The sequence below is a fragment of the Myiozetetes cayanensis genome, unplaced genomic scaffold (genome assembly GCF_022539395.1).
Source record: "Myiozetetes cayanensis isolate MyiCay16 unplaced genomic scaffold, myiCay2020 scf14, whole genome shotgun sequence".
NCBI lineage: Eukaryota > Metazoa > Chordata > Aves > Passeriformes > Tyrannidae > Myiozetetes > Myiozetetes cayanensis.
In genome coordinates this window covers 17,710,494-17,737,183 of record NW_026087048.1, presented here as the reverse complement: position 1 = coordinate 17,737,183, position 26,690 = coordinate 17,710,494, and the positions used below count along the sequence as shown (strand labels likewise).

At 45.8% G+C, this 26,690-nt stretch overlaps 1 protein-coding gene across 2 annotated transcripts in view; it reads right to left on the bottom strand.

Annotated features, from left to right (window-relative positions):
• Positions 1-21,785, bottom strand: part of LRRK1 (leucine rich repeat kinase 1) — a 72,796-nt gene extending 51,011 nt beyond the window's left edge. Inside the window, exons 1-5 of one of the 2 annotated variants that reach the window (XM_050308998.1) lie at positions 21,587-21,785; positions 5,008-5,171; positions 3,971-4,142; positions 1,574-1,753; positions 822-970 (exon numbers count right to left, since the gene is read on the bottom strand). In XM_050308998.1, the coding sequence (XP_050164955.1) occupies positions 822-970; positions 1,574-1,753; positions 3,971-4,142; positions 5,008-5,171; positions 21,587-21,653 (732 nt within the window). In that variant the 5' untranslated portion in view covers positions 21,654-21,785. Of the gene's footprint in view, positions 1-821; positions 971-1,573; positions 1,754-3,970; positions 4,143-5,007; positions 5,172-20,625; positions 20,947-21,586 lie in introns of those variants that run through there. The other variant, XM_050308999.1, reaches the window with a different exon arrangement.
• Positions 21,786-26,690: the final 4,905 nt, after the last annotated feature.

Genomic DNA, 26,690 nt, shown 5'->3' with positions numbered 1-26,690 from the left:
GCAGTGGGAGAAAGAGAGATGCAAACGAATTACCAAAACAGTCAAAAGGCTGTAAGTGGCTAAATATTAGTCTTCAATATTAGTCTTCACTTGCTTTTTGTCAGCCTCTGTGTCCCATCAAAAAACACTTCTGTGGGACAAGTACAGCTCAAGTAATATGATCTGATCACATACCCAGCTGCTCTAGAATTCACATCTGTCCTGAGCCAGTGACAGCAAAGCCTACCAGGCATCTTTTACTGATGAAGACCTCAAATAGGAATGATACTGATGTGAGTTTGTTCTGCTCATGCTCCACGTTACTAAAAACCTCAGGAGTTTGTATGTGCTGTCCCCGAGCTATCAGACACAGGAGGGTTTACTCTGTGCCTCACTGACACTCTGGGACAGCACAGAGCTTGTGGCATCAACCACAGAAGGAACAACAGCAACCCAGATGAAGTGATTACCCCGGGGTCACAGAGGAAACCTGTGCTAGGAGAAGCCCAGCTTCTCCTCTGGAAGACTTGGAGAGCAAAGTGGATGTTTCCTTTGCCCAGCACATGCCTGGTCCACAGGATGGTGTTTGAATTGCCACGTGGAAGTTGTCACACGCCCTGTCTTGCACAAGGCCATTTAAAGGCCTAATGTTTTACACCTTGTAATTCAGCTCTGCCACCGAAGTCACTTCCACAGCTTGATCTCTAAATGGGTGGCAAACCACAAGGTTCTTAGTTGAGAAGAAGAATCACCAGTCACATGGAACACAAAGACATTTATCGACTATTAATATGATTCCCCTTTAAAATAACATCTCTTCAGATAGATAACTGGTTACTTACTGTTTTTGCTGGAGCACTACCTGGCAGTGGGCTCGTCTCAATGAAATACTTCCTGAGAAGGTGTTTGCTGGATTCAGGACTGTCCATCAGGATGTAGGAACAGAAGAAAGCTCCATTCCGTAACAAAAACACGGCTACATCTTCATTCCCTTCGGAGAAAAGCAGATTGTTTGTTCTCTTTGTCTCATGTAAATGAACGAACAAGGAGCTGAACAGAAATCCTGAGAAATAACCACTTCTGAAAAAAAAAAACCCATGGGGGTGTGCAAAAAGGAAACTGAACTGTGTAAAGACTGTTCCCTCCAGTGACAGGACTCAGTTTGGTCAAACTGAGACAGCACAGACACTGTTTAAAAGTGCTGGCCCAGGCTCCTTTTTCTCTTTTTTCCCTGTCTTATTAAACTACACACACAGCTGTGCTTTGAAGTGCAAATTATTCAGCCTAATTCAAGCATGAGTGCCAGAATGTCCATAACAACAATGCTTTCACTTGCAAGGCCTCTAGTTTTTTAAGGGTCCTTTCCCTGGCAGTTCATAAAGCAAAGCTCAGCCTCTCAGCATTTACGGTAATCGAACCTCAGAAGGCGCTGACTTAAATTTGGCTGAGTCAGAAGACGCAGAGCCAATTTTATTTCAACTCATCCCGCCGGAAAGCCGGGCGAGCCAGTCCGCGCTGCGAGCAACTCCGGCCATCCTTTTTAAAAGGCACTGCGGGAGAAAGGGGCACAATTTGGGAGCGTGCAGACACACACCTGCCTTTATAGCGGCGTAGAGGGGCAAGCGGATGAGGACGGGGAACTCGTTCTTCCGGACCGCGCAGCTCTCGGGGTCAGCGCTGTACGCACGGATCAGGAGCTTCACGATGTCCAGGTGGCCCTGCTGGCAGGCGATGGCCAGCATCCAGTTCAGGAGCTGCTGGCAAGTGTTAGGGCCTACCCAAAAAGACATGGAATGTGACTCAGTAAATGCCACGGGGGCTGTGCAGAGGGTTTGGGTTCAGGGCGCAGCCCCTGAGGACAAAGGAACTGCAGAAGTGTGATGGGGAGAGCCCTAAGCACAGAGTTTTCAGCTTTGCTTAACTGTTCTTCATTACCTACCCAGCTAAGGGGCAATTTTTTTTAACACCCCCAGTCTAACCCAGAAGGTTCTGAGGATGCCAGGTAGAATACAGGCAGATAAACCAACCATCTGATCCCTAGCAGAGGTGGCACGGGAAGCCCAGGACTATCTTTGCATCCAGATCCAACAACATTAGATCCAAACACCCAAGGTAAGCCACTTCTTCCAAGTTCATGAGAATACAAAGGATGGGGAAAACCAGATTACTTTTCATGCTATTGAGTGAATAAAAGAAAAATAAATGCTTCACTTAACAAAAAAAAAAAAAAAAAAAAAACTGGTTTAGTTTGTTTTCTCTGCAGCCTAAAGTCTGCCACAAAAAATTTCATTTCCCCTTGAAACATTTCATTTTAGCTCAGCTCTTTACTATCAATTCATAGTAAAGTCAGACAAACGTCATTTAAGGCTAAAACTAAAATACCACATTTTGATCTCTGCATGAATTTGCTGATGTTTTCTTCATTTCCAAACTGCTTTTTTTGCTGAATTAATGCTTTACCTGTAGAACACAGCTGTCCTCTAGGTGTGCCTAATTCTGTGCACGTAACTAAATGCCCGTGACAAGATTATTTCTGCCAACAGTAAGGAGTCCTCAAATCTCCTCTGATTCACTGCACCACCTCTGTTTACTTCACAAATTCACGTCCCCTTCAAAACACTTACAGGAATACCCAGAAGCCCAAGTTTACATGTCAGCTTTTTTTTTGCAGCTTATCCATGAGGAAATTACAAGGCTCTTTGCATTCTTAACAACTGGACCAAATCCCTCACCCTCGTGCTACAAAAAACGGGCTCCACTTAATCTGTAAGCCACAAGAAGTTCTCACTGTTCCAGAGAGACTCATTGCAGTGCATCAGCCAAACTGCAAATTCATGTAATTTATTCCTGAGCCCTGTGATTGGTTTCTGTGTAATTTCCCAGGAAAACAATTGGAAAGTCCTGCATAATAATGCCTGAAAGCAAGTGTTGGAGGGAATTTGGTCACTTCTAAACCAAGCTAAGTTTCCAGAAACTACTCAAGTCACTTTTGATTACTCAGTGTATTATACTAATACAATTCAATTTTTGCTACTAGGTTAATCGGTTTCTTTTCTGGCTGAAGGAAATATTACATTTAATTGCATCCTCCAAACTGGAACATTTCTTTTGCTTGCCAGTGCTCCAACAGAACACCAAATAGGCAGGTTTCCCAGCAGGTTATTCCCGTTCTCAGTGAGGCCACTGGCAAGTATTTGGTGAGGAGCTAGACCTATAGACCTATATCCAGGTCAAACATTGCAGAAGCCAGCTTAGCTCTGCTGGTTACTGCAGTGTCTGAGGGCCAGGCAGTGATCACTGGACCCCAAACCCAGGGAGGGTCCCAGGGAGAATTTGGGAGCTGCCAAGCCCACAGAACACTGAGAGAGCAACAGGGCACCCAAACACAGCTCCTGGTCCTGACTCAGAGCAACGCTCTGCCCCCCGCCCCCACAGCTGCCTTAAGAACTGTGTCTGAGTCTAAAAATGTCTCTGTTCTGCTGTAAAATCATTGCTGAAATAAAAGTGAAGTAAAATATAGTGATGATTCTAAAGGAGGAGTTCCCCTGCTAGTCAAAACAAAATGCCAAGAAGAGAACAAAGTGGGTGCCAGCTGTGCACCCAAACTGTTCCTCACCAGTCCTGTTGCTCACTCCCAGCACCACTGGGACTGCTGGATCAGCAGTGGAATTATGCTTTTTCTCAAAAATCCCCTAATTTCTCTGTAGGGTCTGGAATTTTACCCAGTTGTGAGGGTTGATGGGAATGAACTGTCGAAACAGCATCTTCCTCCACTTCCAATGTGCAAACATGGAATATTTTTATGTATGTGCTTCTTCCCCCACGGGGGAAATTTTCCTCAAGCACGGCAGAGAGCAGATCCCTCCACGCACTTTCCCATGACTAAGGCCCTCCCCTTTCAAGGAATGTGAAAAAAACCCAAATAAATGCCTGCTTGAAGCTCCAGCACACGGCTCCCAGAAGGCTGGAGGAGAGGCAGAGGCAGCCTTACCACGCAGGGAATCCAGCAGCTCTTTCACGATGTCCTTATGTCCAAAATAAGCTGCCACCACAGCTGCATTGTCATCGTTGGGTTCTGTTGGCAACACCACCAAAGCTTCCTTCAGCAGGTACCTCACCGCCTGCAGATCCCCATATGCTGCTGCAATGCCCAAAAGCTGACACTGGTAAAGAAAACACAGCAAAAGAAACTCTCCTGTAAAGGCAGAGAAGGAGCATTTCCAGAGCTACGCTGGTTATTTGTGCCCATGCTAATGCATGCACGCTGTCACCGTGGTTAATTGAGAATGTCATAACCACTAGCAGCCTTCAGAATCATTGGTGTGGTATATTAATTAATTGATTTATTGGGGGTTTTTGTTACTGGTTTTTGTATGGTTTTCACACAGAAGTGCCTGAGGCAGAGAACAGTGAGTGTAAATCCATTTTTCGTGGAGCAACAGCAAAAGCATTTGCACAGCTCAGTTACGAGGTGTAGTAATTCCTTTTTTGAAGGGATTCCTACTATTTTGAAGGTGGTCTGGACTTGACATGCAGGTGCTCTCCCAAAACACCAAGATCAGCCCTGTGCAAAGAGCAGGCTCAAAATGAGGGCTCTGAAGGCAGAGCAGAGCAGAAGCTGGCACAGGGCTTGTGATGTAGTTCCAAACACAAGCAGCAATATCTGCCCAGTGGGCCATTAACCATCTTTGTACAGATGGGGGAATACATGTTTTGCTAAGTCTAGAAACTGCTTCCTTTTTACGGGGAAAAATGTATTTCCCTGTTTTGGTGACCACAGCACCAGCACCCCTCCTCACACAGCCTCCTGTTCCTACATGCAGGGTTCCCTGTGGTCTGTCTCATCTCCCTGATCAGTGTTTCCAAGGGCAAACAGTGTCCCTGAGCATGTTTCTGAAGTGCCTCACACAACTAGCCACATCTGGGACTCATACACTGAATGGATTTTCTCCGTGAAAAATGACAGCAGCTTGGCATTTGGGTTTCTTGCCCAATAAAACTGGAGGAAGAGCAGCAACCTAACCCTACCTTCTCCACCTGCAGTGCAGTCTCCTCACAGGACAACCTAATCAGCTCTTGGGCCTTGCTGGTGTCCCCAGCTCTGTAGGCATCCTGGATGCTCTCTGTCACAGGGGTCTGAATTACGGAGACTTCTCCAACTGTGGACTGTTTGCCACCCATGTCCACAGTTCCTGCAGGGAAAATAGGAAAGAGGGGTCAGGAAGAAGTAGCTGCTCATTACCAGGTACAGCTGCAACATCAGTGCTGGCAATTTAAAAAAAAAAAAAGGAGGTGAAATTATTTTCACTGGAATGTTTACTGCACACAATTAAAAAGAGAGCCTGAAGAAAAGAAGTGATAATATGTTAAAGTAGTTCCCCAGAGGGACATGAAACTAAAGGGGACTGCGAGTTCCCCAAACGCTCCCAGAGGTGGTTTCCAAAGGATGGTGTGAAAGCTCACACACACAGACATGTAAACTCTGCAGCTGCCTGGCACAGGCTGCAGGAACCTGGGAACTCTTCCTCCTGCTGCAGGAAGCAGGGAAGGGAAGGGCTTCCATGGGACTGGCACCTGCAGAACTCCTACAGTCAAGGAATCCGCACAACCTGCAAGGCAATTCTGGTATCACTGGCCTTGCTTCGGTCGTATTTCACTCCTGACAACCCAATAAAGCCCTGCTGTCCTTCCCCAGTGCTTTCAATACACCTCAAAGAGCATGAAAGAGGAGAAATTTGGAATATTTTTACTCTGAAGATTGTGCAAGGTGCCCAGTGTCACCCCAATCAATCCTGGAGAATTCTCCCAGACTAGACTCTTTTTTTCCCTAAATACCATCAGGAGCCAGAAGAGCTTTTACATGTCAAAGATTAAAAGCTGGAAGCCATTAGAGAAGATGCTTTGTGGTGGGTGGCTAAAGAAGAGGTAGCCATGAAGTCTCACACCCACTCCTCCAGCCATCAGGACAGGGAAAACTGCAGGAAAGTCACTGAATTCCAAGATATTCAGGTCTACTCCTGAACAACAGGCAAGACAGAGGAAAAAAAAAAACATTTTTCACTTGAAAAGAAACTGTTTCATGCTCACTCTTTTCCTGTTATGAATTATTACTGCTTATTTGCAACAGGTTAAATAAAGCCCTTAAGCCCACAGATTTTCACATAGGTTAATCAGGATTTTATTTTTCAAACAGGCACATATGTCAAACAGGGCTTAGTTTAATGCAGCCTGGGAAAAAAAAAGAAGTAAATTTGGAGCAATCTATACATGTCAGTAAATATCTTTGAATAATGCAGTCTGATTCACCGATAGATTCTGACTAACACTTCTCATCAATTATTTAAACGAAGCTCAAATCACTCAGACATCGGAGACGGCTCCAGAGATTCGCGCCACTAAAAATGTGCCCACATCAATAACCTCTCTCAGATGCTGCAGAACCTGTGAAGGACGAGGAGCAGAAATCAAGGCTGATGAAAGTGGGATTAAATTACAGCACAACAAACAGCATCTCAGAGGTCACCTCACGTTCATGCAGGGCCCTCATCATTCCGTAGTTTTAGGGAGCACATGGGAAAAGAAATGAAATCTGCATTTGGTCCAGTCTTTCAGACCATACACCTATAAGGGATCTCCAAGAGCATATGCACATGATTTAGTTCTCATTTTAATGACACCAAAGGTAGCAAATGCAAATGGTTCTTAGGCAAGTAACTGTTTAAAGGTTGATAGAAGGGAGAACTTTAAAGCCAAACATTTCTATGGTCAAAACAACTCAGAACTGGACCAAGTAAAATCAGAAAGTACAAATCCAAGCAAACCCTGCAGTTACTGGAACAAGCAGCCTCCCCGCTCGGAGCCCTGTGATGAAATCCTGAACCTAGAGAGAAGCTCTGGAATTCCCCTTGGAGGAAAAAAATGTCTCACACTGGAGATACAAAACAGCTGGAAAACTGCTCAGCTTCCTGCTCAAGAAGCCCTGCAAAGCAGGGCTGCAAGAGCACAGCAGCTCTAACTTGGTTCCTACAAAAATGCTGAAAGGAGGGACAAAATTCACTTCTTTCCAGCCTCAGTCCTGATTTTGGGGACTATGACTCAAGACCCACATCTCCAGCCATCCCAGATGTAAAGGCACATCCTTTCTGCCACAGGATTTTGCAGAGCCATTTTTCCTTTCTTTCTACAGCATGGCCAGGGAGGGTGGAGGTACGAGTATCTCACAGAGATCCATGATTCATTATTTATTATTCACCCTGGTGTCACATCCTTCTCTAGTAGAGAGGTCTCCAGCCAACCTCCCCTGCATCCTGCACACCAGAACTCTCCTTAAAGGAGCATTTTCCACCTCTCCTACTGGCATTGCCCCACTGTGCACAGGGGAACTACCAAACCACTTGTCCAGGGAGGACGAGAAGGATCAGGAATGGTAACTGAGGGAAGGAGGAACTCTCCATGCTAGACTCTAATCCCAGGACTAGTTCTGTGTTTTACCAAACAACTACTTCACAAAACTACTTGGCTAATGTGTCATGCTTCCTCTTACAGTTTTGCTCTCCCCCCCAAAAAAAAATAAAAATTTCTTAAGTCCTTTGTAGTTTAACAGCTCAGTTAAAACCACTGGTACCACCACCACTGCTTGGAGAACATGGGTTGGCCATCAACCAGCACAGCCTGTCCATGTGTTAGGTGCAGACTGTCTGGGCTCTCCAGGAATGGGAAGGTGACAAACAACTGGTTCCATGGAGTTCATACGCTATCAGAAGAGTTTTCAGGATATTAATTTTAGTTCTTAAACTCAATTTTAGTCTTGTCAAATTTTTATCGACCTAAGCAAAACGGTTCAGCTTTGGGCATTTGAACATCCATCAAGCAGAAGTCAATAAAAGTTTCATTGAGGGTAAGAAATTTTGGCTATTCTACTGTTTGAAACCAATATATTTACATGAAATATTCCTGGCAAAAAAAAAATAATCCTGCTCATCATTCAAGTTTCTTACGTAGCTGTCAGCAAAGCTTCCTTCTATCATTCCATTCTGCAGAGTAAATTGACCTCCTGCCTAAGACCTGAGTCAAGAAGCTGCCAAAAGTCTTCAGAAAAAAAATAGTCCTTGAGACTGAACTAATTGCAAGCCTCAAAAGAGCACAACTGGTGAGATACAAAGTGATAAAAAAGCTTGCCCTGAACCAACAGCTGTACCCACAAGATCCTGTCTAAGTTAAGCTGAGCTTTCAAAGGTTAAATGAGAGACGGTTGGCCATCCATTCCCGAGTTCCCAAAAAACACAGAAGTCATCCGCTGCATCACGCCAAATAAATTACCCAATTCACAAAAGACTTCCCGGTGACTTCGTAAATGATATATTGACTTCTGAAATACAAGTGGAAAATAAGAAACAGCACATTTTATAATCTTAATTTATATTCACCAGCAGAGAGAAAAAAAAAAATGAGGAAAATTACATGCTAGTGACTAAAGGCTGTTTTATTTCTACAAGATACATGGCTGAACTGTCATCAATTCGTGCAGGCTGGGAATAAAGTTTTGCCAATACGTGCATCAGCCATTTTAAGCAAAAATCTGGGCCAAAATCCAAAGAAATTCTGCCTCTGGTTTTAACCCTACAAATCTCACGGTCTTCACCTGAGCTCTTCATGGCTTTCCTGACAGAGTCACCTCACTCACACGCAGCCTGGAACAAAGCATATGCAAAGCAGCACACCAAGGGATGATATTCCAGCAGTACTTCTTGGATATTCCTGTAATATCCAAGAAACTCCGGAAATTCTTACACACCTGTTGTCATTCCCTTTGGTTTTTATTGCACACAGATCTGGGACAGTTCCCGTGCTGGCACAGGTTCCTCTGAAGCCACTGCCCCAAAGTAGCACCAAAAAGCAGATAAATGAAGCCTATTTGAACTCAGGTGGGTTCTTTTCTCTGACCCCTTTAAATGTCAGTGAAAATAAAGCCATGGAGTTTACTCCAAATCATTCAGCCTCTGCATCTCTGCCTTGCATTTGTTTAACCTCCTCACAGATCCATGGCTTCTTTTCTTTTCTTGCTTCCTACTAATGGCTGTAAGCAAACCCAGGGCTGTTTGCAGGGGGAAAATGGAAGGCATTTGCTGACACTATAAACACATCCCTCATCTGTTCCTCACCCCCCTTAACAGCTTGTAACAAAACAGCCAACTATGGAAATAATTCCCACTCTCAATTTACACATTTTATACTTTGGAAGCACCTTTAAAGTTTACCTTTGCAGTAAAAGCCTTTTATAAAAGCTAAGGGCAAAACTAATTTTCTTTAAAAAGAATATCCCAAGGCAAACAGAGGTTATCAATAAAAAAAAAGCAGTGTTATTTTATTGCCATTGAAAGGGTACAAGGTGTCACTTCTAAAGTGCAATAGACTGCTCAGAGAAACAAAATAAAAATGTCTTATTAACAATAAAGAGTACCGTGAGAATTTCAGGGGTATGTGCAGTTACACCATGTCACAGGCCTTGTTATTACAGCAGGTGAAAAAAACCCTCTAAAATTTCTAAATTGACGGTATGCCAGTATTATCAAAAGGGGAGGGTTTGCAGGTCAACGCTGTGAATCAGCAAACAGCTGCATAACAAAGCAGAACACTGTAGAGATGATTATTACCTTTATTTCCCAAATCACTGCATCTCTGCCTCTGACACAGACTCACAGAGCTTGTAAATGTTACATTAGGCCCTTTTATAAGTTCTTTGGCAACTAAGCAGGATATTCTTATTTAGCAGAGAAAGATATAAATGAGATGCTTAACCTAGGATATAACAGGGCAGGAAGCTAACTTACTCCAAAACAGAATTACAACAATAATAAAGCCTTAAAACCACTACTAACCTTGTCATAATTTGTGCAGGTATTTCCAGAGACGGGAACAAATCCAGATGATGCTCTAACACAGCCTCCCATTCAGCAATGCAATTAAGCTATTAATTCCTTGGACTGATAACCACCCACCCCTGCTCCAGCACGAGCAGCTCCTACGGCAGCCACTGGATGGAACAGCTCTCAGCTGGCTGGCTGCTTCTTTGTCTGAATTAACTACTCCAGTTTAGCCCTGACAGTGATTTTCATCTCCATGTCCCATTACAGCGAAATCCAAGCCTCTGGTTCAGAGGATGTGGAGATGGGGGGTGGGCAGGGCCTCTCCGGCCTGAGCTCAGGCATTAATTCCTCAACAGCACCAGATGGCTACAGCTAACCTTCACCAGCTTAATCTTTTGCCATTTTGACTTCTGAGTGCTGCCACAGCACAAACACAAAATGGGACAGAGATGAGGTTTAAGATGCTCTGAATATTCAAAGCCAACGCCCCCAAACGCTTCACAACTCACCAGCGTCGCTGAGCATTTTTCAGTACTACCCTACGGAAGCTTTGCCCTGCTGGGTTGGAAAAATTAATGGAAAGCCATGTTATTTCTTGAGTCTCTGCAACAGACTCGTGTATCTTCTGCTGCTTTGAAAAACTTCAGGCTAATAAACTGAAGAGCAGCCCACGGGAAGCCTCCAGTGATTTCAAAGGATGATGGATCTGTCCTACATTGCACTTTCCGTTTAGATGGGGAAGAAAAATTTCTCAGTCCTCCAGAAATCTTTGAGATACTGAAAAAAATCCCATCCCAAAACAGGAAGGAAAAGAAACCCCAAAGCCCTGAGTTCTTTAATAAAAAATAAAGAAATACATTTTTAAGTCAGCCCAAGTCAGTAAAAATGCTTCATGAAACAAAGATACCTTTTGTGTTCCTTCTCTAATTAGCTGACACTTCAAAGTAAGGTTTCGTTCATTTTTTAAGAAGTTGAAAGATTTTGTTCATTGGTTTCATTCATTCAGTTCTTAGAAGATAAAGTCACAGACCAAAATCTCTCCCCAGGAGGGAAGTTGTGCTCCCCACCTGCCCACATGGCCCCACAGGCAGGACCTGGCCCAGGACTATTCAAAGGAGGGTCCTGCAGCAAGAATGATCTCTGATCTACTACACCTTGTCCTCAGATGTGGGCCCAACACACACAGCTCAACCAATTCTGCAATAAAATGCCCCTGAAAGGATTAAAAAATTGGTCAGAACTACTTATAAATCCCCCCGTGAGAAGATAAGGATGGAAAGCTACGGTAAATCCAACCGAGAGGGAACAAGATGGTTTATCTGGAAAGTTCAGTACTCCCACTGGAGAAACTGGGCCAGAACTGGGCCACCTCCCTCTGACCCTGATTAATGTCTCTCCCAACAAGTGAGACGTGCCAGCTTCCCAGGACAGTGGGAACCCTCCACACACTTTTTCTGCCCATTTTCTGTGGTTCCATTTCCCCCAAACATCCATTATTTCAGCTAATTAAAGGAGTGGCTCTGCACTAAGAACCTCCTGCCAAGGCAGTGGAAAAGATGATGTATTGAGTACAAAAGCCACCCGCATCTACAACACAGCTCACAATCAATGCTCGCTGCCCCTGAAGGAAACTTATAACCCTAAAAGAAACCAGATATGAAACACAGAAGAATGCCACAAAGGCAAAAGTCCAGCCCTGAAGGGATTTTTTTTTTTCTTCTCACTATTAATGCATATTCTGGAAGTATTTTTTAAACTGTTTACATGCCAGCACCACACATGCAACGTGCTGATCTGCAATGAACATTTTCCAGCAAGCACACGGGAGCTCCTAAAGGGCATGCTGACAATTTTAGGGACAGCTGTGCAAAGTGACCAATCATCAACCAGAATCACTGGAAATTTTCTATTTAGAAACACTCTTAACCTGCAAGGAAAAAAAAGGCATTTGCTAACGCCAACCTAAAAGGAAAATATTAAGTCCCGGACGGAAAAATGCTTTGGACTCCTGCCTTCTGACTGGGCTCCAGAACTGATTTATGAAAAACAGACGCCTCCAAAGGCTTCAGTTCCTCACTTACACAATCCTTTTTCCCTCACCCAGGATAATGGGTGACAAGGGGACAGAAAAGCCTCAAATACTGGTAACACAGACTCAGCAGTATCGGGGGCAGTATCAGTGTCTGCCAACACCAGCACTGAGCTGGGGCTGAAAAGACCTGAGCGAGCTCAGACCTCCTGCACTTGTGTGTGCACCTCCCAGATTCCTGGGACTCTGGGAATCATTTGTACTCTCCAAGAAGTTAAAATGAAACTGAGCTGGTTATTCCTTGCTGGAGCACCAAAGAGGCTACACAAAGCCATGGCAAGGCAACGAGGTCAGAGAGAGCCCCTCGCTAACTCTGCCATCCCATTTTCCAGCACCATGGACTGGGAATTGTTGGTGATAGTGATGGTTTTACTCTCTCCTCTGAGTGTCAGGCCTAAGCAGCTTCACATGCACTGATAGAGTTAATTTTCACCCCCAAAGCAAAGCTGTTGAGGGAACCAAGAGAGCTCCAAATGGCCAGAGCTGTACTGAAAATACGAATGACTCAGCTCTAAGTGAAAGTTGCTATTTTTGTCTTTTGGCCTCGGTGATTTGGTTCCCATCCTACAGCTTGAATCATTCAGAAATATGCTTCTGCATGCAAGGCCAGCTATGCCACTCTTGCTTTCCAAATTTTAAATTGGAAGGTGTACATTAAGCATGCAGGAGTATGACTACGCTTCTGGGTTTTCTTTGTGTTCGTTTCCAGGCATGGCAGCAAAGAGAGGATTATTAAATGATGAAAGGTGTCTCTAGTGAGACCATTGCTGTCCAACTGAATCAAATATTACAGCCACGAAACCAAACCAAGATTGGATTTCATTTGGAACTTCGTAAAATAAAATTTCATGGCTAGCTTTGGTTTCTTCTGAAACTTTCCCCTTTTCCCTTAAGTTCAAGTTTCATCAGAAGGGAAAAAAATCCCATGCATCGACGTTTTCTCTCTTTCAAAGAAATAATTTGCTCAACATTCTTCTAAAAACAATAAAATCATTAATTATTTACACTAGGGAAGCACCAACTCATGGCCAGCCCTCTTCTACTACAACCTCCTCAGACGGGAGGTTGCTTTAGAAAGAAGCAAATGCTTTCAGCTGGGAGGAGCTCAGGAGGGACTCCCTGTATGAGTGTGAGGGGAGGATGGGCCCAAGTCTCTGCCCAGGTCTCCTCTTAGTCCAAGTCTTCCACTGGCTCCACCAAAGACACATCCAGTGACCCCACAGCTTGTCTGAGTTGAGAAAAGCAGCTCCTGAGCTTATGTTTCACTTTAATTAAACACCCTCCGAAGTGGAAAGCCCATTCCCGACACTGCAACTCAACTGCTGGTGAAAAATGACAGCATAGAAGCTGCCAAAATCTGTCTCTCCAGCCCCATGGATGCCACTGGGAAAAAACAAACCTCCAAGGGGTTTTCAGAGAAAGAGCTGGGACAGGGGAAGGTTTTGGAAAGGCTGTTCAAAGAGGAGAAAAAAGGGGAGACAATGTTAAAGAGATGTGTGAAATACCCTGCACAACAGCAGTTTATCATGTTCAAGGAAGACTATGAGAATCTGGAAGTGGTGGAGAAGACAAATGGAAGAAATGGAGGATTTAATTTCCAGACTAGAGATGAGAAGAGCTTGGTTTGTGGAGCTTGGGAGTCCTGTCTATAAATACATCCAGAGGGAGACACCGGGGAAGGAGAAGAGCTATTTGTGTTCAGGGTGTGAATACATTTTGGTTGACAGATAGAAAAAAAGTATAAAATATTGGAGAAAGGAGGCTTGGAACAGTCTTCTATAAAAAACAGAAGCAACAGACAACTCAACTTGCTTAAAGCAAGCCCTGCATAAGGTTTAGGAGTGTGACACCAGGACACTGATCCACACACTCCTTCCAGTCCTACAGCCAATGTTCCCACATTAAACACGGGCAGGAGTCAACCCAACTGCCAAGCACTAACTCGTAACACGAGAGATGATAACAGCTTCACAGCCTGCTTCGAGGAAAAATTTGGAGAATGAGAGAATATTTTTTATTATTAAACAAACTGACAGATGCAGGAAAAAGCAGACACCTCTAAAGGAAGAAGCCTTCCAGGAGATTTGAGGGAGGTAAACATCCCACACAGCAAAATCCAAGCTTAGTGCATGTTAGAGCTTCTTTAACTGTGCCTGCCAGCCTAATAAAACACCTTACTCTTTGCTATCCTCACTTCTCATCACCACAACAACAACCACTCTAGACCAGTTTATGTAAAAGTGTTTCATGCAGAGGAAAAGAAAATGCAATCAAGATATTAGATATGGTTGGCATCAAAAGAGTTGAAGGGGCAATTTGGCAACAGCAGAGCCAAGGGAAGGGCAGAGCTGGGAAGACAGATATGACAGTCTGGGAAAAACAACAACAAACCAACAATAAAACAGTGGAGAAAGTGAGTCTCCAGCTCATGATGTGACCCTGCTGCAGGTCACAGCATTTTTAGGTGTCTTCTTCAAGGCAGAGACAGCAAAGTGAGGCAAGGCACATTTCATCCCCTTCTCACCAACCCTTGATGAACTCTGATCCGTTTTATCCAAGGACCTGGTCCAATCCATGCAAATGGTTTTGATTTGACAGCTTTTATTCCCACCCTGCCACTGTGTGAAAGGTCTAAGGTGCAAAACATGGGAGAACTGTGACCAGGATTAGAAACTCACTTAAGGAGCCAGGCTTTTTGTTTTTCAAACTATGTATGAGATCTGAAAAGGGATCCTGTCCATTAATGCTACAAAAAAAAATAAATAAAATAAAAAAAATTGATGTTCCTGTTTGATGCAAAAATAAAAGCAATTTCAAAGGCTCTTTGATGTGCAAGACAAAAAGATGTGCAGGGAGATTCTGGAGGAGGTCTTGTCTTCAGCAATTACCAGCACTCTTTTTGAATCCTGCTCCCCAGACAGAACTTTCATGTGAAGCAGATAATCACGCTGCAGAGTGCATCAGCCCTAAACCTTGTGGCTTTTCAATTAAGCAGCAGTAACCTCTAGTCCAAAAAAACTCCTTAACCAAGAAGGGAATAAAACAAACAACCCCCCAAACCAATTAGCTGCAGGTGAAGCAAATCCAAAGCCACACATGCCTTTAAAAGATTGCATTTTGAGCCCCTCTCGGGCAGCCATGCGATATTTGGATCATTAAAGCGAGCGGTGACGCAATTTCCACAGCGGCCACAAACATACCAAGAATATTTGAGCTAAATTTATCCAGACTTCTTGTTTGAATCACTGCTTTGGGTGGTTATTTTTCCATGATTTTCAGGCAGGCACACAGAGAAGGAGTTGTGGACAGACTGGGACTGAGCTTTCCCTGGCAGAACCTGAAATGCCAACCTTTATGCTTGGGAGCCATATATTGAGTGTTAGAGAGGAAATGAAGCTGCTCCTCCAGCTCCCAACCCCAGGTCCCTGCTCCTTCCATCTGTCTCCTTCCTCCTGCCCTTCCTGTGGCCGACTGACCCTTTCCCTCACCCTTGGGTGACACAACTCAGGGCTTGTCTTTGTAGACAAGGAGTTCCCAAAGCTCACCACGGATCTGCTGCCCTCTCCAATTGGAGAGGTGAGACAGAAAGGAGAGGATCTGCACCAGATTTCCCACTACTCTGTGCATCTCCATACTCACACCCTGTATGAGTATAAAATACTGGAGAAATGGGGTTTGTGTGCTCATACAGGGTGTGAACTTCTCCAGACCCCAAGTCCTGCCAGTCTGCCTGGAGCAACACAAACTGCCACCCTCCAGAGCCCCTCTGAACGCAGGAGGGCTTTGGGAAGATTGAGGGTCTTCCCTGTAACTTAAAGACTTCTTTTATAAGTTCTCTAAGTGAGGGCAAGGCACAAATTCAAAGCATGGAGACACTTCTGTTGTGAAACTATCAGCAGCTTACATAAAAGAGCTGCTGCTGTGGTGATACACAATCATGCCAATAAGCAATTCCTGACCCACTAATGAGCACACAGACTTAGATTAAGGAAAGGAATTAAATATCAGCCTGACTTGATGTCAAACCTGAAAGAGAACCTATTAAGGGACAGACAGACTTCACGGTTGAGTCACCCTCCCTGGAGGGATTTAAAAGCCCTGTGGATGTGGCACTTGGGGACGTGGTTTAATGGTGGGCTTGGCAGCGCTGGGTTAATGCTTGGACTCGGTGATCTTAAAGGTCTTTTCCAACCGTAAAAATTCCGTGATTCTGTGATTCCACACAGCATATTGGGAGCTGAATGGCACAGAATCCATCCCCCACACCCCCATCTGCAATGCAAACAAGTTCCTCCCAGCTCGCTGCCTCCTGCCAAGCAGAGCCCTGGCAGCCCCTTTATCGATCGGAGCAGTGGAAAACAAACAAACCACAGACTTAATGCTGTAAGGATCCCTGAAGATCCCATTATGTCAGCCCAGAGTCTTTAATGGGTTTTGGATGAGGCCCCCACAGGCTTTGGGGAGGATGAAAAAAAAAAAAATAATTCATTGCGTTTTCTTAATGCAAGTATAAAATCACATGCAACATCTCTGACAAAACAGCAAATCAATTACAGGCCTGGTAAAGGCCGAGTTGGTGTGAACACTATCAATTGCCTTTTTCCCACTGAAACACAAGACAGCAGTTCTGTGACCTCAGAATCAACTCTCACCTGAAAGCTGCCTTGTAAATCACAACTTTCTGAGGCTGTAAAAAAGTCTCTGTGCACAAGTTCTAAGGGCAAAGGATTTTCCTTACAACCTTATCACCTTACCTTTGTTTTTTTCCCAGGCTTCTTGATAGACTTGTCATAAGTTACATTTCAATGTTATAAACCACAAATCTATTGTAACAGGAAGGTGGAAAAATAAAGCTGTAAAGCAGCAGATAATGCCAGATCCAGGTCAGATAAAGATCAATTTCTTTACTACTGCCTGTAAATCAAGCTGGCTCTCAGGTTGGACTCTGCTCAATTAGCTTCCCAAGGTCTTTACTGCACCAGTGGCTCTCCCAGCAGCCCTCAAATTCAAGAGCACGCTGGCTTTGATGGTATTTATCAGGAAGACTGTAAATGCCTCAGCATTCATCACCCTTTTTGATAATCCAGGGTCAGTCTGGAGAGATGTTGCAACACACAGCCCTGCTGCTGTCTGCACGGGAGGGCAGGTTTAACCACAGGCATGTTCTGCTGCAGACCAGCCTTCCGCATCAGCTCTTGTGAGATTGCACCACTTCTGTATCAAGAGTTTATTTAAATGTTTAAAAATACAGACCTATTACTGCTTTACTAGCGTACTTCCTATTCCTGCTGAGCATTTCCTACTTCTCCTTCTGCAGGGCACTCTGCAGTGAGACCAACTCACACACAATACCTGTTCTATTTTTTGCTAGGTTGGTTGGTTTTTTTTGATCATAGGAACACTTTCAGTTTGCTGTTTGGACTCAAATTAACTCTCAGCTTAACAAGCGGGAAGAAAAACAGAAAACCTTCAGGGCTCATTTAGTCTGATTATCCAGAACTTCACACAGCCAACACACTTTGCAGGTCTCTGTGTCCTCAGCTCACGTCCCAGATGCTCTCCTTGCCCTTCTCACCCCATGCTGTCACAAAATACTCAGGGTAATGTTACTACAGGGTAAGGTGTGGATGGGAAAAGCAGGAGAGAAGCTGTGAGTATTTTTTCCCTGTTATACAGCACAATGTGCCACACTACCAAAATTAAGCTCCTGCCCTTCATGTTTAAGGCAAAAAAAACCAACAGTGCAGAACTGTGAGGAAATCATAGAATATGTTGAGTTGGAAAGTACCCATCAGGATCATCAAGTCCAACTCCTTGCCCTGCAAAGGACACCCCTCCAAAGATCTAATCTGGAAGCCATGTCCATGCCCACCCAGCAGTGGGTGGGCTCTGCTTGCCTTTCTTGCTATAAGAAGTCAGGGTTTTTCTGTAGGTTTTTATTTTTGAAGTGGGTCTCACACTGCCAGGCTGGCAGCTGGAAGGCTCGGGCTGTCAGTGAGTACAGAATGGAGAGCAAAGGCAGAGTCTGTCAGAGTTTCCATCCTTCCACCTACAGTTCCATCACCTCCCCAAACTTGCTGCTCCCCAAAAAGGCCTCGGCCACACTTGCACATGTCCTGCCCTGCTGCAAACAGGGAGCAAGGCTGGATGCACAAAGGGTGTCCCAGGAGGACAAGCTGTTCCACTTGCTAAGCTCAAGTTATCACCACACAGTCCATTGTGAAACTTTCCATATAAAATTGCACTTGCTCCTGAGAAGTCCCTCTTGTTACAACTGCTCTTTTAACTCTTCCAGTTCAACTCCTTCTCGCACAGGAGGCTTTTCTCCCACTCAGGAAGCAGCTCTGCTGGCAGCAGCTTTCCCTCTGAGTCATTTCTGAGCTGAGCCATGGCCCAGGAGGGCTTGCAGAGGTCACTACCGCTGTGGGTTGCTTCTTTCTGATAAAACAGAATTCCCTGTGTGCTGCAGGGTCACCACAGCACTTCCAAAGCACAGCTTTAGGGGCTCTGGTCCACTCCAGAGGACAACTCAAGCCATTATATTCTGGTGACTTGCTTGCTCCCTCATTTAATATTTAGGTCTCCTTTCCAGGCATACTGCACATGTCCATGTGTGTTGCCCTGAACAGTGGAAAGTCACCAGCTTACAACTGATTTGCCTCTAAAGAAATTGTGAAGGTTCCTTTAGTTAATACCTGCAAAGCTACTATAAAATTTCAAGCAGCTATCATTGGCATCATTGTCCCTAATCACGTAATGTTAGATACACTACAAGGTAACATCCCTTTTTCAGTGCTCATTTCTAGGTTTAGCAGGAGAGAAGAGACACCCTCTGGCATGTTGGAAAAGGATAATCCAATTCCACCTCCGAGACACACACCAGTGGCACACGAACATTCTGCAACTTGGAATAAAATTCACAGTAAGAGGGAGATAAGCTCTTTAACAGATGTGCCCTTACATTTCAGAAGACAATGTTTGCTGTCCTACATCTTTGAGGAACTGTCTCCTAGAGAACCATGTAAGAATTAAATCCCTACTGTAAAATTTCATAAGATTCAAAGAAACCAACCAGCCTGTAGAAAGGAGATGAATCCTTATGCTTTTCTAGGCATTCCCACACTGATGTCCTTGTTGTATTTCTATAAAATTCACATTATGTCACCTCCACTATATTATGTAGAGCTCTTTAACCAAGTTTAAAAAAAAACAAGCCCTGTGCTTCATGAGAGACTGCAGCCGCCCCCGTATCTGTGCTCAGTTTCTACCTCTTAATTAGGACAAGATGAACAAATCTAAGAGAGAGGAAGCAGGGTCTGAGGAGGGAGATGTGACTGCATCCAAACCGGAGCCTTATCCTGCACCCTGGTGACAAATCTACGCTGTGGACCAGCCAGTGTGTAACCAAGTCAAACCCAGCACCACCCCTGGAGGGCAGACAGGGTCCAGCTCTGAAACACAGCTCACCCACTCCCAGGGAAAGCAGGAATCCTGCTGGGATACAGGCAAGATCACTGCACTGCCGGGAGGAACAGCAGGGGAGACACGAGAGTAAGGTGAGCCCCGGAATCACCCATTACATCTTCTAATTTGGCCAGGGCTTCATAGCTGCTATGGGGGGAAAAAAAAAGCCCTAAAAATCTCAAGGTTTTGAAAAGATCAAGGCAGTGGGTGCACAGGCACAGAAGGTGCCTCCAATGGACCCGTCACGGAGCCACCGGCACCACCCACCGTTGGACAAACCCCTCACAGCCACACACCTGCCCTTCCTGCCCCAAAAAACAGACTCCAAGCTCTGCAAGCACTAATGAGGTCGTCAGCATTAAAGAAACGATCTGGGATCTCACCCCCCCACCCTTTCCCAGCAGTTCCCACTGAATGGAAGCAGGAGGCTGCATCCACAGTGTTCCTAAAGGCACGTAAACAATAGGTTCAGATGTGGAGGCTGGATGAGTCACCGTGTTCCTGATTCCATCCCTGGAAGAGGATCCAAACGCAGAACAAGGACCAGCTAACTTAGGGAGTGGACCAGTTAGCTGATGACAATTACTCTTGGCAGGACCCAAACAATCCTGAAATAACAATGAGTTTAAGCATGTACAGCATCCTTATAAAGAGCAAATCTACCAAGGCAATAGTGGTGCCTTGGACAAAGATCTTAAGCTTTCCAAGGATCTCTCTGTGAGTTTTCCAACTCTGTTTACCAAACAATACAACCCAGGCATGTCAGTATAGAAGAGTCTGCCACTAAGATTTGTATGCTTCCAGTCAACCAGTTTAACTGAAGGTAGTTACATAACAGCAACACGTAATAAAGTTCTCAGGAAAAAAAGAAATGAACTCAAAATGTAGAAAGCATAACTGTTTCACTCTTCACTTCGTTATTCACTCATAAAATAATTTATTTACTGTATCTTTAAACAGTGAGATAACTTGTCAAATCACTATTGCAAAACAAAAATGTAGCAATTTGAAACACTTTCGAATCGTTAGCGCAGATTAAAATTCTTTTCATGGTTTGTAGCTTAGTATTGAAGTGGAGATAATTTCTTCCAGAGTGAAACTCAGCGGATAGAATTCAAGAATGTTAAGAATATTCAGTAACCAAGTGCTATAGAAAATCGCAATGCTAATTAACAAAAGCAAAGGCAAACAGAAAGATCAGTATCACGGAACAAGCAGAATACATACAGAGAAAGGAAAGAGTTCCCAGAGCTCCCTGTGATGCTGGTGAGAAACGTCTTCAAACAAGACAAGGCGGCCTCTGAATAAACTACCAGGTTTTGCTTCATAGTTGCTGATAAAATCCGAAATAAGGCTGCAAAAACATGAGCTTCTGCTGAGGGCTGCTTACTCACTACAGAGCGTCAAACACACCTTCTTCCCACACTTCAAACGCAGATGCTGCCTCCTAATGAAGCACTTGCTGCAAGGGGGGAACACCGTTACACAAGAACCAGGAGGCTATTTCTTGCTGCAGGAACAGAACTGGGGTTTGACTCAGAGAAAAGCAGCAGTGCCTGGGAGCTGAGGGTTTCAGAGAGAGAAACCATCCAAAAATAATTCGGCTGCTCGGGGAAAAAAAAAGAAAAAGAAATTTCACAGGAAGCAACCTGAAGCATATGTCCCTGCTGAAAGAGGAATTTCCACCCATGGATTTATTAGATTACATAAACACAGACCTTCTGATCCAGCCCAGCAATAAATCACTGCAAGGCACTGAATCGGAGCTGACAGTAAAACTGGAGCAGGTTAATATCTGTTCAGGCTGAGAAAGGATGCTCTGATTTTAGCAGCTTTCATACCCTGAAAACCCACTGCATCAGTGACTGGGAACATATTTGCATTCACACACTGAAAAAGCACAGATCTTGTAAAACATATTTAGGAGCTGGGGAGACATGATGCATGTATTGACTAATTCTGTAGCCTTTTGGAGAATATCAATCTTGAGGGGAATGCTATTCTTACCACCTGAGTAGTTCAGCATCATTCTCCTTGCAAGTAAAATTCCTCGGCAAATGTTCAAAGACTGGGGCTCAAAGATCTTTCATATCTTTAAATTTCATCAAAACCCAGTGGCTGCTGATTTCTCTTAAAAACTTTTGCTCCCAACCTGAACAGGAAAGAAAAAAAAACTCCTCCTATTTACCATTTTGTGGATCCATGGTGCTCTCCCTGCAAACAGCGGATTCCTCAGTTCCCACACACCAGTACATTCTGGGTCCAGTTGTGAAGGTCCAACAGGCAAACTTTCCACAGCACTTCAAACTGAACAGTGTTGTCAAAGCTGAACCATCTCCATCATGTACATGCAGCAGCAGCGACTGCTACTAAGCACCATCCTGAAGAAACATCATTTATTCTGTTTAAAAATAAAACCAACAAAACAGATTAACCATTTTAGTATAGAAATTCCTCATGCCTCTGCAGTCTAACACAGTTGTCTAAATATTGTTTTGCAGAAATGCACTTATCCTATAAATACAATTATTTTTATCCTATAAATACAATTATTTGCATACTAGCTTTGTTAAGAGTATAATGTGAATTAACAGAGGGGACTAACAATTTCTCCACTATAGAAAGATAATGTTCTTAATTTTTCACCACCAAAGCTGCTCAGTCTTTGGGCACAGCACGTGGGGGCGGGCAGGGGTCACAGCTGCAGTTTCAGATTCTCCACAAGCTGGTGTAAAGGCAGAGCATTGAAACCATGCAGTGCAGCTGGAAAAATCCTAAATGCAACCTCAAAACCTCTCCCATCCACAAAGACAACCACGGCCCTTGTAAGACTGTGAGAAACTGAGAAACACTGCTGTGGTTACTGAGACAATCCTCTGCAGGAATGAAAGGAGGGCGAAGAGAAACACACTCCTGTCCCCTCTGCCCAGTCCTTTCAGAGAGCTCTCCTACCCTGGAAGCATCAGGCTTCTCCAAACAGATCCAGGGAGGCAGATCAGGTCCTTAGGAGCTCTTAAAGGTTGGCTTCTTCTGAACTGTCTGGCACAACAGCCAGCAGAAAACTGCGCAGCTCAGCCTTCCCAGGCAATTCCAACTCCCTCCTTCCTCACAGCTTCACACCTGCCTTTTAACTTCTTCCACACAGAGGTTAAACTACGGGTGACTTTGCAGCGTGTGCCAGACCAGCATCAGAGTTCCCTCGTTTTCTGCTTTCAGTTTCAGTCAGTAAATGCCTCTCAGATGTAATACGATGCCCCTCAACTGACTCTTACTGGTTCTTCGGATGTCTGGTGTGTGATGCTCGAAGTTTTGATTTGAGGCTCTAATTAGGCAAAGCTCATGACCCACCTCCTGCTTTGACCAGCAAGGCCTAAGATCATCCATGACTCTCCCTGAGCAGAGCTGGGATCAAAAGCCAAGGTGAATACAAAAATATGCTGATCCATCTCCACACTTTGTGAAGCTTTCTGTCCTCCCTCCTTACATTGGGTTTTAACCACTAGCCAACAACACTAAAAATCACTGCAGTGATTCCTAATATCAGTTGTTTCTAGGCAAATACTTGCATTTCAGAGTACTTAAAGGAAAATAGCTTCTGATGCCCCTGACTGTGGTGCCTGGCAGCAGGACCCAAAACTCACACCCCTGTGCCCCACAGTCTGGGCACTGCATGCTGCAGGAGGCTGAGATGGAGGTAATCCCTAATTTCCAGTCCAAGCCCACAAACTGGTGAATTGGGACCATGTTGGTGGACTGGATTCTGTCCTGTAACACGCCAAGTTCCCACTGGAATCAGCTTGGCTCCTGGGCTGAGCTTCCCTCAGCCACCCTGGCAGGCACAGCTGCTGTGCTGGGATCACACATCTCTGCCATGCCAAGGGTGTGATGCCACAGGCAGAGGTGTCAGGGAGGCTCTCACACCTCCCAAAAGCTGTCCAGGTTGTTAACTCTGACCATGGAAGGGATGAGATGCTTCCACCAGCACTGAGCAGCTCTGGTAAGAATAAACACTTCTCCCTGCACACACCAACAGACCAGCTCTCTTTAGCCCCTGCTAAATTCTGAGGCATTTCCTTGCTCTACGATGGGGACAAACCCTGTGCACTCACAGCAACCGTACAAGAAACACCGAACAGGGGTCAGCATGAACCACAGAAGCTTGAAAACCATCCTACTCCTGATTTTTAGCCTTCTACTCAGCTTATTCCCCAGGCTGAAACTTTCCCTGTATATAGTGAAAAAAAAAAATCCCAAAACAAAACAAAAAACCAACCAAACAAAACTCCAAACAAACAAAAAAATCCAAACAAAAACGACAAAAACACAAAACAGAAACACTTTCAGGAAAAACAGTGGTGTGGTTTTGACAATCAGTTCCCTCTAAGTAACTACATGTGTGTTACTGCCACACAGCGCCCATATAAGCAGCATTTCCATATTTCAGGACCTTTGAGCATATAATACAAAAAAACCCTACAGAGTTTGCCTTAAGCAAGGTCATCTCAACTGTAACGCGTGCAAACACCATGTTTTGATTTGATTTAGGGAGAAGGAATCTATAAGCTCCGCAGAATCTCATTCAGAAGGAGAAGGACCATGCAGAATACACCTGAAGTGGCATTTACATCCATTTCACACGTTTCCAGTTTCTCTCCCGAGAGCTGCTACTGCCAGCAGTCAGACAGTGCCCCGGCACATCTGACCGTGCCTGTGCCATCACCTCCTCTCCCCTTCACCAGCCTCTTTGGTCTCACTCCGTGCATTGTGCCTAAACCCAGCCAGGCCCTCAGAAACAACGCGATTTGCCCGAGATCACTTCCCAATTCGTGAGAAATCTGCCAAAACTTCAGCTCTTCGCTCAAACCACCTGTTGTTTTTAAGAATCCCTCCTGGGGTTGGTCGCTGTGATGGGAACGGCGCGGATCTGAGAGGCCCAAGGGCACAGTCCGGGTGGGAATGCACAGACCCGCCTGCTGTCACACCGGGCAGGGTGATGGTGAACCTGGGGCTGAAGTGGCAGGCTCGGTGCCAGGGACCGAGCACAAGGACCCCCTTCCCTGCGGGACCCGCATCCTTCATCCTTGGGTGAGCTCTGCGCAGCGAGCCAGCCCCTTTCTCCCACCCCACTCCCGGCTGGGGAGAGACCAGGAGCACACCGCGATTCGGGGAGTCTCACAAGCCTTTCCAGGCACTTCCCACTCGCCGAAGCGAGACCCGGGTGACCCCCGGGAGCGACTCCCGGCGCTCCCGGTGCCCGCCTGGCCGGGGCAGAGCCGGGCGGGGCTGCCGGGGAGGGCGGACCGGCAGCGCCCGCCGCCGCCCTGCGCCTGCAAACTTCCCTCCCAACTTTCGTTTTCTTTCTAAAAAAGCTGCTTTCCCCTCTCCCTCCACCCCTTTTTCTCCACCTGAAACGCCCCGGCGAGCCCCAGGAGCCTCCCCTCGCCGCCGGGCAGGTGGCCGAGGGGGGCAGCGAAGCCGCGGTACCTCCAGCGTCCCGGGCCGGCGGTCGCTGCGCCGCTGCCGCCTCCTCCACCTCCTTTCTCTCCTCCTCCTCCTCCTCCGGCGCCCGCCCCGCTCCGCCAAGGGAGGCGGCAGGAAAGGGAGCGGGGCAGCGGCGCCTCCTCCGCGGCGGCGAAGGGCGAGTCCTGCGGGCCGGCCCCTCGCCTGGCCCCGCGGGAGGGAGGGAGGGCACAGGGCGGCACCGGCCTCGACCCCCGCGCCCGCCCCCGCACAGCCCCGCGGGCCCTGCGGGGTGGAGGGTTTTTGGTTTTTTTAGGAAAAAAACAGACCGCGAGTTGCGGTGGCCGGAGCGGGACCCCCGAGCTCCGGCGTGGCCCCCGCCCCCGGCCATGTGGCTGCCCGGGCAGCGCTGCCCATCGGCACGGCACGGTCTTACCGCGCTGCTCCGAGATCTCCGACTTCGAGAGTTGCTCCTTCCCCGGATCGCGCCGAGTTTGCTCCCCGCTGGGAGAGCAGGGCGAGGTTGCCCCCTCTCTTCGGACGGAGTCAGCCGGGCTGCGCTCCAGCGCTGTGCTGGTGTGCGCGGTCCTTCCCCAGCCCTGACCCGTTCCTCTCCGGGAGCCTCTGACAAGCCTGGAACTTTCCTGGACAAGCCTGGAATTTTCCCCACCCATTGGACCTACTAAGAAAAGACCATTTCTGCGTGCCTTTTGCTCGGCTACTCACAGTGATTCTGTAAATTAAACACTTGAGGATATTTTTTCTTCCCTGGTCCGTACTTAGCAATGGGTCTCTGATGGTCACTTAAGGATGGAAAAAGCCATGCCCACTCGCTGAATGGCTGTGGCAGCCTGAGATTCCCCTGGAATGCTTCTTTGGAGTGATTATGGAGACACAGAGAGCATAGGTCTTCACTGGTGCTTTTACCTGTGTTCAGGTCCCCATCAGTCAATCTCTGCAGCCATAGACAGAGAGCAAGAACAAACCTCTACCATTGTCTTTTAACTTTTAACACAGCTAAAACAAGTGTTACCTGGTTTTAGCACCCTTTCTACCTCTTACCCAGCCTGCTGCCTGTTATGCCTCACAGCCCAGCTCTTACCCAGCTTTTTTTTCAGCTTTTTTTTTCTTACAGCTTTTTACCACAATTGTTTGAAAACACATTAAAATAACTTCTTCATTATGATAGAAACTCTAACTTCCCCAGGCAATAATTCATCCACACCTTCAAGCTAACTTTTCCCTTTTTCCCCTCCCCAAATCTCATCCCACTCTTCCTTAAGTCTCCATTGATTGTGTCACTCACAGTAATTCCTTTGTATCTCCAGTCTTCCCCTTCCTGGAGTCTAAAAGCTTCTGAGAGATGCTGTTAGCAAGTGGAAAATTCAAGGAGTTTGGGTGGATGTGTCTCAAAGGGGTTTAGGAGCAGCCAGACCAAGGCAGGAAGCCCCATCTGTCTGCATGACCCCTCCAAATACTTCCATTTTGGGTCTCACCTCAGAAGGAAGAGGATCCATCTGACTTTGTGCTTGCCCCTGCCAGCTGCAGCTCTGCTCCCCTCCTCCCTCCACCCACAGTAAATGGCACAACTCACACGAGTGGCTGTTTGCAGGGTGAGCTGTTCACACACACTCCAGCTTCCATGTGCAGAGCATTGACCACACTCAGCACTTTACTCTATTAAAACAGGCCAATTCTTCACAAATTGCAGAAATTAAACCAAAAGTGCAGATTCCCTCACAGTTCCCCAGTGAGATACTGAATCCTCAGACACACCCATTTCACAAAGTTAAACATTTATTAGGAACAAGAACTATTACAAAAAAAAAAGA